Below are 15,012 nucleotides of genomic sequence, written 5' to 3'. Positions count from 1 at the left end.
AGAAAGCAGCCCGGTGGCCCAAAGGAAAGACAGGGCCTCTCCTAGCAGCAGCCCGGGTGTCCCCAGCTAGCAGGGAGCAAGGGGTGTCTGCTGGCCCTGCTCCAGGGGGGTACCCCTACTGGGGCACTCTCCTTCCCTGTGAGAAGGAGCTGGAGGGCACAGGCTGCCACTATCCTCACATGGACTCGCTGGCCTTGTGTCCTGGCTCTGGCTGTGCAGGAGCATGTCCAAGTTCTCCAGTACCCACAGGCCATGGCCACTCCATACCCTGTAAACTAGCCAGTGCTGAAAATAAATCCTTGCTAATTCAGATAATGGAATTCATAGATCGGCTGTAATCCCATGACTTGTCTTTTCCATTGACATCTCTGAAGCTCCAGAATGGCCCAAACCTCAGGGCAGCCACCTTGGGTGGGCAGCCCCTGGGGCATGGAGCTGAGGAGGTTCCTCAGGAGTCCTGACCTGGCAGCTGCTTGTGCCAGACACTGTGGTGTGCAGGTGTGTACCTACGTGGAACCACAGAATCAACTAGGTTGGAAAAGACCTTTAAGGTGACCAAGTCCATCCATTACCCTAGGATTGCCAAGGCCACCACTAACCCATGTCACTGAGGGCCTCATCTACACAGTTTATGAACACTTCCAGGGACAGTGATTTCACCACTACCCTGGGTAACCTGTTCCACCACTTGACAACCCTATTGGTGAAGACATTTTTCCTAATATCCAACCTAAACCTCCCATGGTGCAGCTTGAAGCTGTTTCCTCTTGTCCTATTGCTTGTTCCCTGGGAGAAGAGACCAACCCTCACTACAACCTCCTTTCAGGCAGTTGTAGGGAGCGATAAGGTTCCCCCTGAGCTTCCTCTTCTCCAGACTAACACCCCCCCCCCCCCAGGTCCCTCAGCCGCCCCAAGCCCTGCGCCAGCTCCGTTGCCCTTCTCTGGCCTCACTCCAGCACCTCAATGTCCCTCTTGTAGTGAGTGGCCCAGAACTGAACACAGGGTTCGAGGTGCAGCCTCACCAGTGCCGGGGGATGATCACTGCCCTGGCCCTGCTGCCACAGCGGTGCTGATACAGGCCGGGAAGCCGCTGGCCTTGGCTGCCCTGGCACAAGCCGCTCACGTTCAGCTCCGCCAAGGAACACCCCCAGCCCCTCTTCCCGCCGCCGGGCACGTGCTGCTGCGGCACCTCAGCCCGCACGCGCACGCGCGCACGTACAGATAGCGGCACGCGCCCGCGCCTCCAGCACTGCGCATGCGCTCGGTCAGGCGCGCGCCCCCTCCGCGGCGGCAGGGGGTGCTGCGGCGCGCGGCAGGGCGGGGGGTCGGTGGCGCGCGGGGGGCGGGGCGGGGCGGTCGCGCGGCCATGGCACTTCCCGGCATTCCCTATGAGCGGCGGCTGCTCATCATGGCGGACCCGAGAGACAAGGCGCTGCAGGACTACCGCAAGAAGCTGCTGGAGCACAAAGAGATCGACGGCCGTCTCAAGGAGCGTGAGTGAGCGCCGCCGCCGCGGGGCTGCCCGCACCGATGTCGCCGCCGCTCCGTGCCCAGGGAGCCCTGAGGAAGCCCGGGGGCCGCCGCGCCGCTGCTCGCGCTTCGTCATGGGCCTGGCCGGGCCCCGTGGGGCAGCGCCGACGGAAGGGAGAGGAGGGGCGGGCTCCGGTGGTGGCGCGGCTCCCCTTGCCAGCGCCGGGCTGTTTTCCTCTTCCTTTGGAGAGCCCCGTGGGGCTGCCTGGGTCCAGGGGACCCACTTGCTTCAGGGCGGGCGGGAGGGACGGGCCGGACCGGACCGAACCGAACCGAACCGAGTGGGGAAGGGAGGTTTTCTCAGCCCTTTCCCTCCCCCCCGCCGTGAGGTTGTTCTGTTGGCTTTTTATTTTTCCGTTGGCTTTTTATTTTTCTTTTCGAAATGCTGTGTGCTTTATCGGTCAGACAGTACAAATACTAGTGCTGCACAGAGGAGCTGGTGCCTTTGGGTCTGAGCTTTTTTAATTGGGGGTTGGCTTTGTAGATGCTTTCTGCAGTGTTTGTGCTCATCAGCACCCTGTCGAGGGTGTGTGGTCCTCGGAGTTGCTGAGCAGGGGCTCTGCTCTGCTTGCAGGAGGGTGACTTGCGGGGTGTGGACTACTCCCAAAACTCTAGCTCTGGAAAAGGGCCTGGTCCCGAGTTCCTGTTGGATTGAACAATATTGAATCCCTCTGTTTGTTTCGTCTTCTAGTAAGGGAGCAGCTGAAGGAGCTCACCAAGCAATATGAAAAATCAGAAAATGATCTCAAGGCCTTGCAGAGTGTTGGGCAGGTAAGTAAGAAAAATGAGGTCATGGCATCCTGTAGTAGTGGTTGACGGTGAGCCTGCTTGGATGTAGCATTTTGGTCTGTTTATGGCATCAAGAAAAAGTGGGAACAGCCTGGTTGAGAGAACCGGGGGGTCTTGCTGTCAAGAACACATGTGCTGAGTGTGTGGGTTAGGGAGGTTTCCTGCATGTGTCCTGGTTAACAGAGAGGTGTTAAAAGCATTGGTGAGCAGAATGAAACAAGAGAGAGGATTTCAAAGCTGGCAGTCATCTTGAGTGCCCTGAAACAAATGTTAGAGGTGGTTTTGGATGGTAGTTTGACTGTAAGTTAATACTGCATTTATTCTTTTGCAGATTGTTGGTGAGGTTCTTAAACAGCTAACAGAAGAGAAATGTAAGTACGTTGGACTGTTACATATTTTGAGATCTTGAAAACAAGCTTTTGTAGTTAAAATCTGGTTAAAGATTTGTAAGAGTAAAGAATTAAAGAGTATAAAAATCTTTGTCTGCAACATGGACAGTGGGATTGAGCACGCCCTCAGCAAGTTTGCTGATGAGACCAAGCTGTGTGGTGTGGTTGATGCGCTGGAGGGAAGGGATGCCATCCAGAGGGACCTGCGCATGCTGGAGAGGTGGGACAGTGCCAGCCTCATGAAGTTCAACAAGGCCAAATGCAAGGTCCTACACCAGGGTTGGGGCAATCCCAAGCACAGGCTGGGCAGAGACTAGATTGAGATTCTTTGGTGATCTGGATATTGGCAGAAAAGAAGCATAACAGAGCAGTGAATCAAGTAAATGCAATCTTTTTTTTTTTCCTTTGCTATTTTCAGTTATTGTGAAGGCCACAAATGGACCAAGATATGTGGTTGGCTGTCGTCGTCAGGTACCTGATCTGTGTGAATATTCATGGAAGTTTGCTTTTCATTAACTGGGTGCTTAGCAGGATTAAGTATCTGGTGTCTGCTTGCCCTCTCCCTTTGTAGCTGGTAGTAGTAACTTCCAAGTAAAGAGAAAGAGGTCCGCAACATTCCTGGAACTTTGCATGTGCTGTATTCTTTTCATGTAGTTGAAGTTCTGTTTCTTCCTAATCTTGAATTCCCTGAAATTAATCATTGCTACAAAAATTAATCAGCTATGTATGGTCTCCATTGCCATGCTGTGAATACAGGATGTGACTTTTGCTGTCATAGTGCTGAGCTTCAGATTAACATTTTTTTTCCTAATGGTTTTACACTGCAGTGAATAATTCTGGTAGGCAAGGCCCCTGCTCTGAACACTGTGAGGGACTTTTATTTGTTGCTGATGATCTTAAAGCCTTGACACTCGCAGTCTACAGGACACCACCTTTCTTGCCTATATTGAATTCTGTAGAAGCCGAACACTTCAATACCTAATCTTATGTACAGCATAATCCATCTGCTGTGGTCGGCGACAGCCACTTAGAGGTGCTCTTTGCTTTTTATTTTTATACAAAGAGTAAAGCATTCTGTTGCAGGTGTGGTTCAAATACTTGTTGGTTAACTGAGCACTGAACATGACCCCTTTAGAGTAATTAAATCCCTAGTACGTAGGACCCAGAATATGCAATGGAAGTGTTCTGCAACTCCAGAGCCATTGGGAGAGCAGAGGCAAATTTCTAGTTAGATTTTATTACACCCATCCCTGACTTTGAGAAATGGAAGCAAAAAAGAGAATGTATGAAATGTGAGACCATAAGGTGTCTCTGAACAGAGAACAGTGACCCCAGGGAAGGCTAGCATATCCCAAGAAGACAGAAGGCAGCAACGTTTAACTTAATAATTCTAATGCACAAACAATGTAAGATCTTCTAACACCTGTGACTTCTTATCTTAAGCAGATTCCTTTACGGTGGGGAAAGGTAACTACAGCTGAACTTTTAACACATTGTGTTTGTAGCATGTTATCCTGTATTTTGGAAGTTGTGAAAACCAGAATTCCTTCAGTGAGAGGAGCAGACATGTAGTGGTGGTGTGTTAGAGGTGGCTTTTCTTTCTGCAGAGAAACTGATGTTCAGTGCAGAATTTTAACTCTTAGTGATTCTATATAAAGGAATAAAATGTGTTTGCAAGACAAACCTGCAAATAGTTTTCAGTACCCAGAATATCTGGATTATCTTACGGGTTCGTATGTGGAAGTTAAATTTAAGATCAAAGTGATAGAGCTCCAACACGGCTGGCTTGTCCCTGGCAGTGTTCAAGGCCAGGCTGGATGGGGCTTTGAGCAACCTGGTCTAGTGGAAGGTGTCTGCCCATGGCAGGGGATTGGAGCTGGATGGACTTGAAGGTCCCTTCCAACCCAAACCAGTCTATGATTCTAGAATACAAAAGTTCACCAGCGCTATTTAGATGATTCATCCATCGTGGTGTTGGGGTGGCTGTAGGAGCTGACAGGCAGAGCAGGGAACTGGCTGTGCAATTTGAAAAGCAGGAGTGCTGGGGAATTCCCAGTGCAGGCCCACAGTTAACAGTGCTTGGCAGTAAGCAGTGAGCAAAACTCATGCAGTAAGTTTTCTCCTATGGTGTTGACTCTGCTGATGGATTATATATTTTTTGGTAAGGATGGACCTTCTCATTCTAGAGGCAAACTATTGGAGACATGGGTGCCAGTAGGTGTGTTAGTTCAGGTAGTATATATACAGGAACTCTTGACTTCCCTTGAGCATACTGCCATAGTACTTGTTTGTGGTTTTGCTTGTGTCGTCTGCAAGAACTGCTAGTATTGAAATGCTCTTTAAATAAATAAATTTAAGCTTCATCCCTTTCAAGGCATTATGGTGCAAACTCACTATTTTCTTTCACTGGAATGAACAAACTTTTTCTGGAACATAAGTATCCTTAACTCTGCTTCGGGGCATGTGAGGTAGTCTTGATGCTGTGTGTTGAAACAGATAAATGCTAAGAAATAGGTTGTGCTTGGATGAGCCTGGCGTTGCAACACATACTTTCAAATTTAATCTTCAGTAAAAACATTTTCTGATCTTAAAAGATCCTTGATTTGTTACCACACGCTTTGGGTGTCCTGCGTTGCTGAGGAAGAAGAGCAACGCTGCTTAAATTGAAACAAAATTACTTCTTATGTGAAGTGCTGTTCCTAAGGAATTCAAGGTCAAGTAGCTTCTCTTTGTTCTCACTGTGGAATAATTTAAATCTGTTGGGCAATATTGAATCTGGTAGAAGCTAGCAAGAAAGAGGTCTTGCTAATGACTGCAGTATAGGAGGAGTGACAGCAAGAGGAGAGACTAAAGAACCTGCATGGGCAAGAGACCTCATAAATCCCCCCAGTGGGGGGTGATGGGAAGCTTCAGGCAGTGCTTGCAAACAGTTGTCAAAATCGTCGTTGTTCAGGTGCCATGTCAGTAAAACTTGGAATAAATGTGTTTTGTATTCTTCAATGTGGACATGGAAGTAATCTCTTATCATTGTTCAAGGTTGTGTTGTATGAGAGATGACACTGCTCTCCTAGACCAAGTTTCTTAAAAATAGGGTGAGAAATGTGAGTTAGTTGTTTTAACTCCATCTGAATTTATCAGGGTGTACTGGAATAGGACTGCTATTCTGTTTAAAAAGCTCATAAAAACGGAGCAAGCAGACAAAAACTGCCAGGGCAGATGAGTGAGTAGGGCAGCTGAGGTAAATGAGAGCAAAAGAATAACACCTGGAACATCCAGCTTTAAAGATGGGTTATAACTGAATTACGTGAAATGCTGGAGGGCTTGGAGAAAATAGGTTAGGAACATCTACTTGCCTTTTCTGTCAGGCTGGAAATCGGAAAGCCATTGAGGAGAAGGGTGGCAGGCTGGGACTTGAGCAGGAAGACTGTCCCCTGTGCTCTCAAAGAGGATTCTTGTTCTGAGACAGCTGGTTCTGCCTGATGTTTCGCAGAAAGGAGGATTCAGTCTCACTAATCCAGTCAGATTGACAGCAGTAAAAACACAAAGCAAACCAGCCTGTTACAGTCTAGAAAATAGTACTTATTTTCAAAAGTGGTGGAATGGTTAATGACTTGCTGCTAAAGATCTATTTCAGTGCAAACAAAAGTTATTCCTGTGGTGTGGCTTTGCAGGTGTCCAGTTGTGACAACCAACAGGTTTGTTGGTCTAGGCTGGTGCCTGGACTGCTGCTCTGAGACCATGTCCCCATGACACCATGGGTCAGCTTTTTCCCAGTTTAAACATTCCTGGAAATGGTGGTGGTGGGAACATGGTATTTACTAAATGAGCTGCTTGGCAGCTTTTGCTTCTTGTGTGTGGTTGAGTGAAGGGTGTAAGCTGCAGTAAACATCATGGCTAAAAACAGATGTTGTTCTGGAGTATGGTTCTAATAGAAATACTTTTTCTGTGACTAGCTTGACAAAAGTAAGCTGAAGCCGGGGACGCGAGTTGCTCTGGATATGACCACTCTGACTATCATGAGGTAGGTTTCTGCTCTACAGCTGCTCTTCTGCTTATTATATAAACAGGGAAAATAGTGATCTGAGTAGGTTACACAAAGGTTTGAATGATCGGTTTTGTAGTATTCATAGCTAGATCTGGAGTGTTTTGTTTGGTTTTTTGTTTGTATCGTCAAATATACTTGTCTTATCAAGGGGGAAGGAAAAGAAATAATTTTCATAGTTTCTTTATAATATATTACAATAACTTTGTAAGTGTGTGGGCACAATGAAAAATGTCTGCTTTTCACTCTTTTTTTTCCCCTAGATATTTGCCAAGGGAAGTAGATCCATTGGTTTATAATATGTCTCATGAAGATCCAGGAGATGTTTCATATTCTGAGATCGGAGGCTTGTCAGAACAAATCAGAGAGCTGCGAGAGGTATCCAGTATCTCAGAAATGCTTGTCAAATAGTGGTACATGTTCTGAGTGGAGTTTTTCAGCACAAAAATGTTATACTGATGTTTGTCCTAAATATCATGAGACTGGTTGTTAAAAGGTCCTATCAGATTGATGCTTTCCATGTCTCATTAACTTAGACCACATTGTCCTATACTAGAAGCTAACTTCTGAAGGATTGTTTCCATGTGTTCCAGCTCCATCAGTGGCTTTGTGGCAAACAGCAGTATGGTGGCAGGGGCACTGGTGTGTTGTACTAAAGTAATCTTTAGTTTGAGCATCAGTGCTGCAGGCTGTGCAGGCCTGCTCAAGAATGGGGGTGTTTGAAGATGAGCTTGTCCCACTGTGAGCTAGCTGACGGTAACAGGTATTGCTTGTGTGCTGGGCACACACCTCATGGTAGCAGAGAAAGATTATTCTAAACACCACAGTCCAGTTTTCAAACTGATATATTTTATCTCTACTGTTAGAGCAGCTTGCATTGAGATTAAAGTGAAGACAATTCTCTAAAGAAGAGGATTTGAAGGAACTGAGACTCTAGCTAAGGGCATGCCATAAAGTCATTGGGAGAGCGTAGTTAGGATTGACAGCCAGCAAACCAGGCTTGAATTTTGCACAAAACCTACTACAATCAATCTGGGTAGCAGAATTATGACAGTAGCAAAGAGGATTGTGGGAGACAAGCCATTGCTGAGCTGAAGTCTGAACAATGAGGGCAGGATTGTGGATCTCTCCCTTAGATCAATCTGACATTTCCTTAACTGCTGCTCATACAAAATATGCACAGATAAATCAGAGTACAGACACCTGGAAGGCAGGCTGGCAAGTGTACCCTTAGCTTCCTGGGATTGCTGAGCTGAAACTCGGGCATTGAGTCTTCAGTATGTTGATCTGTCTCTTCACAGGTAATAGAGTTGCCTCTTACAAACCCAGAACTATTCCAGCGTGTGGGAATTATACCTCCAAAAGGCTGCTTGCTCTACGGCCCCCCTGGTGAGTTTCATGAAAGGGTAATGAGTGCTTAGTTGTCACTCTCAAACTGTGGCGATAGGCTTGTTTTGGGGGATTTTTTTTGAATTAATTTTTCTCCCTTGCTACTGTTTTACTATTTTATGTTGGAGCTTTTTTTGAACATGCAGTCGCTTCTTAAAATCCTTCAATCCCCTGTCTCTCCAGGTACAGGGAAAACACTTTTGGCCAGAGCTGTTGCTAGCCAGCTTGATTGCAATTTCCTGAAGGTAGTGTGATTGTACTTTTGCACTCACGCATATGGTGTATTTGTTTGTACTCTGATGTCTTCATCCATGTGCCTTTTGCCTTTCAAAAGGTGGTGTCGAGTTCAATAGTGGACAAGTACATTGGTGAAAGTGCTCGACTGATCAGAGAGATGTTCAACTATGCCAGAGATCATCAGCCGTGTATCATTTTCATGGATGAAATAGATGCTATCGGTAAGGCTGATGGCCTGGGTGTTGGTTAAATTATACTTTTAACACTGAAATTAGCTATAAAGTCACAGTCTATCTTCTCAAAAGAAAGTGTTCAAGTGTGCTAGTTCAGAAGAAACATACAGTGAGAAGTGGTTCAGCTTCCTTCTGGAGCTGTTGCAGCTAGCTTGGAACTATATGTAAGAAAGATACCCAACATAAGAAGGATGTGGACCTGTTTAGAGCAAGTCCAGAGGAGGCCACGAAGATGATCTGAGGGCTAGAGCATCTCTGTTCTGAAGACAGGCTGAGAGAGCTGGCTTGTTCAGCCTGGAGAAGAGAAGGCCCTGGGGAGACCTTGGAGAAGCTTCCAGTGCCTAAAGGGGCTGACACGACAGCTGGACAGGGGCTTTAGACAAGGGCCTGTAGGGATGGCACAAGGGGGAATGGCTTTAAACTGAAAAGCTTCCCCATCCGTGACAGTGTTCAGAGTCAGGTTGGATGGGCTTTGAGCAACCTGATCTAGTGGAAGGTGTCGCTGCCCGTGGCTGGGGGGTTGGAACTGGATGAGTTTTAAGGTTTCTTCCAACCAAACTGTTCTGTCATTCTATGATACCTGCTCGTATCTGGCTTGAGTATTTTTGACTATGTGAAAAAGCAGTTTACAATGTGTGCACTTAACTCTTTAAGTACCACCTCTCCTACCCCCAGTTTAAGAGGGATACCTAATTGTCATCTTAGTATTACATGGAGGCAAAAGTAAAGTACTGTCACTTATGAGTTTGGGATGCTGCAGGTGGTCGCCGTTTTTCTGAAGGCACCTCAGCTGATAGAGAAATTCAGAGGACTCTGATGGAGGTGAGTGTTTAATCCCTGACTCCATAATGTGCAGCCCATGTTAAGTAATGATACAGATGTGAATTGTTACAATGATCTGCCTCAGTTCTCAGTAAAACTTTTTCAGAGTTAATAATCTGATGCTAAAAGTGAACTAGATGATGCTTTTACAAAAGGCAGCTGCGCATCCTGATAACTCAGCCATGAGTTCAAGCTGGGGACTGATCAGAATCTTTAAAAATGCTAAAATTATTTAGGATATTTTCTCCTTTACTGTGACTTGACTTCATGGCTGGTTACCGCATTTTCGTTGAAGATTTGGAGGGCCCCTCTTAAGAAGAAAAAGCTGAGCTTGTCTCTTCTAACTGCAATGACACTATAAATAAAACTTTACTACTGTTATAGTTGGATTTTTTCCAAACTAGGAGAAGTAGTTGCATTTCTTTGTTTCTGTATGGATTGCTCTGCTAAACTGGGTTGTGTGGAGATAATTTCAAACTGCTGATGACAATTTGAGTTCTGAAGCTAATGGGAAACTTCTTTGGCCTGTTTGCAAACAGTTTTGCCCTGTTAGAAAGAACGTGTCTGCCTTACATGAAGAATTAGATCACTGCAATCAAAGAACAAGTGCTTTGAGTCTTCACAATGAAATTTAAATGTATGTGTATATTAGTATTCTAGAGGTGGCTCTCCAAGTCTCATTTGAATGTCCTGGACATGCAAATACAATCAAAATGTGCCAGCCGGGCATTGGCTCCTTCAGCACTTGCACTGTTTTCACTGCCTTATTGTTTCAGCCAAGTCTTTCACTTTGAGCTCTGCTTTGCTAGGTATCTTTTTCCCTCGGCAAAGTATTTTCAGTGTCTCTCTTAAGCTTCTCTTTATTGTTTATAGAATATGCAGGAAGTGTGCTGCCTTTCATTAGGCAGCTTGTAGCATTTTTTTTTTTTCTGATTTATTTTCACGAGTTTTATATGCTGGTGAAAATACTCATGCAGAAAGTAAGTACAGTAGATCACAGTAGGAAACTTTTGCGTTGTTTAAAAACAAACCTGTGCTTTCTATTAGTTGTTGAATCAGATGGATGGATTTGATACTCTGCACAGAGTTAAAATGATCATGGCTACTAACAGACCAGACACACTGGATCCTGCGCTTCTGCGGCCTGGAAGACTGGATAGAAAAATCCGTGAGTTACTGCTTCACAGTGGTTGTAAGGAGGATATTGCCAGTATTAATTGGTTTTTTGTTTTTATTAAAGCTGTAATTCTCTCTAGATATTGATCTACCAAATGAACAAGCAAGATTAGATATTTTGAAGATCCATGCAGGTCCTATCACTAAACATGGTGAAATAGGTAAGTAGGAAGCTACCTGGATATCTTTTCTCTGTGTGTTTGTAAAACTGTGAAGAGAGTGAGCTGTTATGATAGGGACTCTGCCCTTCTAATTCATGTCCTTACACTGGCCACACACCTTCCCTTCTCTCAGAATTCTACTTTTATCACATCCTGGTTGAAGAGTTGTTAAGGCTTCCTTTGCAAAGGAAAACCGAATATAAAACCTTGGAACATGGTTGTAAACTGGAAAATCACCATGATTCTCAGCAGGTTCTTTCCTTGTCTCTAAAGGAAAAGCTTAAAGCAAGTAAACAGCATTTTGATTATTAACATCCCCCCACCCCCCCAGAAAGAAAAATTGTTACTGCAGAAGTCTGAACACAATAAAGAACCTTTAAAAGTCATGGAGAAGCTTTGGAGTTTGGAGACAGCACAATGAAAACTTTATTGTCTGAAACAAAGCTTGTCTTTGGTTAGTGGTGTAGACTGCTCTGCAGAATGTAAGAAGTGTCTCTCAGATAAAAAGTTTTATATTATATAATTGCTGTGCTGACCAGAGCCTTAGTGTGACAGTGACACTTCAGAGCTTTCCTCAATAAAACTATTTGCCTTTAAAATGATGCTGGCAGCCATTTATTGCAGTAAGGCCCACCAGCAGCATGCAGCCTGCCTCTTCTTCTTTGCTGACATGAGCTATTCATGCAGCGTGATCTGAGCAGTGGAACTGATCTCCTTCACCATCTGGCTCCATAAACAGCTGCAGATCAACAGAGCAGGTGGTGTGTGAGTGGGAACGAGCTGGGGGAGGGCAGGAAGGATGAGGATTGCATTTCTTAGCAGCAGTTGTGGCTTGAACATGTATGCATGCCACTGCAGTCTGAGAAGCTCTAAAGCAAATGCTGAACCTGAGGTAAAGTGCTTCATCCTTTTTGTCTTATCTTTGGACACTGGAGGGAAGCTGGGTAGGGTCACTCCTTTACACTGTTTAGCAGGGTGAGATGACAGATGGTTATTAGCTAGGTTTCTGACCCTGATGTGGGAGGGCCGTGATGCTCCACTTTGATTTCCTGAAAGAACAGCCAGAACTGACCAGCAAGGTGGGGTGTGAATTGATTTAAATCTGAAGATAATGACCTGTTCCAAGGTCCAGCATGAGATTCTCTTCCAGTACTGGTCTCTGCTGAAGACCTTAAACTTGCAAACCTTGTGATACTCAGTATTGCTTCGTCCCCTCGCTTTTTTTACTTCTCAGTTATGGGAAGACTTGTTTATAGGACATTGTGTTACATGGAATTAAAATAGCTGAATTTCTGATCTCTAGGGGGCTTTGGATTCTTGGAGTAAAAAAAGCTTTGCAAGAAGTTGAGATTATTTATTTTTAATAACTAGTCTTGCAAAAATCAACTTTCTGGAGGCTCAGCAGACACTGTGTTTTTAAAGTTGATTCTAGAAGCTATAACCATAGCCACTTTTTTAGTAAATATATGTGCATAAAATATTAGGTTTAATATATCAAGACATTAAATGCTTTTAGTAAGCACAGTTGTTATAATGGCAAAGGAACTGAGTTATGATCACTTGGAGATAATTTTTCTGGCCTTTTACATCACTTGAATGATGATAGCATGCCTTGATGTAGCTTTTCTTGCATTTCATGTTGATGCTTGTAATCACCAGTTAGTAACTTTGGGATTTAGTTGTATGAGCTTTTGGTTGCAATTTTTTTTTTTTTTTAATGAAAGGGGTGATACAGCTGATGTCAGTTAATTCAGTTTATCAGTCTAGTGGACAGCTATCTACTTGCACTGAAATCAAAGTAAAGTGTTTCTTTGTTAGCTGAGTATATGCATTGTTGGCATCTAATGGGAAATGTGAATTTATTTCTAATTGAAATTTGTGTCTTATGACTAGATTATGAAGCAATTGTGAAGCTTTCAGATGGCTTTAATGGAGCAGACTTGAGAAATGTCTGTACTGAAGCAGGTATTTTCTTAACTCTTCATTTTGTAAGTCTTAGTTAATGCTAAACATTCCAGATCTTTCTCTGATACGTGTCTCAGTGGAGGTCAAAAATCTGCTGCTGGAACATGACGCTTGTTCACTGATGCTCACTTCTTATGTTCCTTTCTTAAGCGCAGATAGCATTTACTTAGTGGTAATGTTAGCATCTGGACAGTATCAAAATGCCCAAACAGTTGCATATTTCACAGCATGTCTCACATGTCTGGACTGTTAAGGTTATGCAGCAGCAGGTGATATGCCTTAAAGCTTTGATGAAACAACTTGAACAAAGTCTCTTCTTTTTCTCCCAAGTTTGCTTACAACCTGTACAGTCACACAGAACCTGATTCTTTACATCCTTCCTCTAAGGTTCCTGACAGGTCTCTTGCCAGGTCTGCAGAAAACCTCGCTGGGTGTAGCAGCAGACCACCTGATAGGTGCTTGATGGGAGCAGTAGCCTTGCATTCACGTGACGTTCTGCCTGCCAAATATCCCTGGCCATATGCAAGCTGGGTCCACATGGAGTTTTGTGGATTTGGGCACCACCCTGTGACATGTGGTGTAAAAGATCTCTGTAGGTTTGGTTCAGCTTGATGAGAGTTAAAAACAGCTGTACCATTTCTGAGCTGGAGCTGGCCTCTAACCACTTGTTGGCTGAGTATCATGACATGCGTCACACTTTCATAAAAGCTAGATACATTCCAGAGATGGTTTTTTCATAGAATCCATTTCTCTTAGTACCTGGGTGCCTAGAGAATTAATGCTATTTTATGTTTTTCCACATTATAAACTCACTATACATGTAGGGCTTGCCTACATAGGAAGGGCAAGTAGCACAGTAAATACTCATAGTTTAAAACAAGTTACACATTTCTTCTTGGTGGTCACCTAGTTCAGAAAGGTGACCTCATTGAAGGCTACTTCTCTTCACAACACTTAAGACATGTGTGTGAAAGTCTACATGGAAGACAGTATAACTTGGATGCATTTTCACTTTAATTTGAGTAAATCTCTATGTACCGTTTTTGTACTGTTGCTGCAAGGAGCACCAACTTACTCTTGCTGTTAAATTACTCTTCCCAGGTATGTTTGCAATCCGTGCTGATCATGACTTTGTAGTTCAGGAAGACTTCATGAAAGCTGTTAGGAAAGTGGCTGATTCTAAGAAGCTGGAGTCCAAGCTTGATTACAAGCCTGTTTAATTTAACTGTATAATTTGTGACTGACTGCACGTGTCATACATACACACATAATGTATAAAAAGAGAAATGTTGTACTTCTTTGTTATTGTGTTTGTGTAACATGTAGCTAGTAATTTGGTAACACTAGTTGCAGGTTGGCTACAGAAGTGTTTTCTGTACAGTTTTGAAATAAGATATTCATTACAGCCCAGGTTAGGTAAAATGTGTGGAGATGTGTTCTCTCAGCAATTATAGTAGGAATTTATAAATGTGCCTGGATGGGCTAGCAGACTGAAGAAAGTCAATTCATTTCTTGACTTTTTTTATATCGGTAAATTTCCTTTTCCCAAACAGTTTATGAATAAAACTTGTTTAAATCTGCTTATCCTGATGTATGTTCTCTAACTCTTGAGGAGAGTTGAATTATGCCTTGTCAGAATTTGAAGAGCAGGTTTTCTCTGGCATAGGTGTTCTATTGGACTCCTGTGCCTTTGCCTCCATGTGAGAGGTACCTTTCCCTTGGACAGAGGAGGGTCAAGTGCTGGTTACTCCACTTGTCTGGGAAGAGGATCTGGCTGAGCTAGCATTTAATTATTGCAAGAAGTAAATAAGTCCTCTAATATGTTTGCTGTCTTCCCTCAGGCCGGGACAACTCCTGTCCTGAATGCTAGTTATTGACAAAAGCATCTAAGTGGGAGTGTGGAAACTGATAGCAGTTTGATGCATCAGTTTTTGATTATGGCTTATGGGGTGGTAAGGGAGAGACATAAGATGGATTTCCTTCCCAATTTCCCATTTCAGTTGCTCTGTGGAGGCAGGAGACACCCACTATCATTTGAACCTGTGCCACTTCAAACGTGAAGTGGTGGGTTGTGTACTTCTGGAGCTCTGAAGAGGGCTTTGCCATGCACCAGATGAGATTGGAATTTAGCCATAAACAGGTTGTCTTTGTATTCCCTGGGAGTTGACTGCTGCAGCTGATTATCCTAAGTGGATTATGTCAGGCATGCTCAGCTGACAGATAAGTACATTAGATGAGCTCTAAACTTACCAGGAAACACACTATTTAACAGCACCTCC

General features: G+C 44.2%; 1 protein-coding gene across 1 annotated transcript; it reads left to right on the top strand.

Annotated features, from left to right (window-relative positions):
- The first annotated feature begins 1,338 nt into the window (after nt 1–1,338).
- PSMC6 (proteasome 26S subunit, ATPase 6) lies at nt 1,339–14,317 on the top strand. Its single transcript, XM_062618482.1, has 14 exons — nt 1,339–1,493; nt 2,222–2,301; nt 2,651–2,690; nt 3,127–3,179; nt 6,662–6,729; nt 7,014–7,128; nt 8,052–8,139; nt 8,323–8,384; nt 8,474–8,597; nt 9,370–9,431; nt 10,479–10,599; nt 10,688–10,768; nt 12,662–12,733; nt 13,835–14,317. Exons 1-14 carry the CDS (start codon nt 1,367–1,369, stop codon nt 13,951–13,953), a joined length of 1,212 nt encoding a protein of 403 aa, XP_062474466.1. The 5' UTR covers nt 1,339–1,366; the 3' UTR covers nt 13,954–14,317.
- Nucleotides 14,318–15,012: the final 695 nt, after the last annotated feature.

The sequence above is a fragment of the Pezoporus occidentalis genome, unplaced genomic scaffold (genome assembly GCF_034315485.1).
Source record: "Pezoporus occidentalis ecotype Australia unplaced genomic scaffold, CSIRO_AGI_Poc_V1 ctg200, whole genome shotgun sequence".
NCBI classification, from domain to species: Eukaryota; Metazoa; Chordata; class Aves; order Psittaciformes; family Psittacidae; genus Pezoporus; species Pezoporus occidentalis.
This window is presented reverse-complemented; position numbering and strand designations above follow the sequence as displayed.

What these genes read in the sequence shown, in the direction of transcription:
- PSMC6 (XM_062618482.1), top strand. Translation starts at nt 1,367, where the DNA reads ATGGCACTTCCCGGCATTCCCTATGAGCGGCGGCTGCTCATCATGGCG. An exon ending in ACAGCTAACAGAAGAGAAAT is followed by an intron (nt 2,691 to 3,126) that starts GTAAGTACGTTG and finishes TGCTATTTTCAG; the next exon opens with TTATTGTGAAGGCCACAAAT. An exon ending in TGGTTGGCTGTCGTCGTCAG is followed by an intron (nt 3,180 to 6,661) that starts GTACCTGATCTG and finishes TTCTGTGACTAG; the next exon opens with CTTGACAAAAGTAAGCTGAA.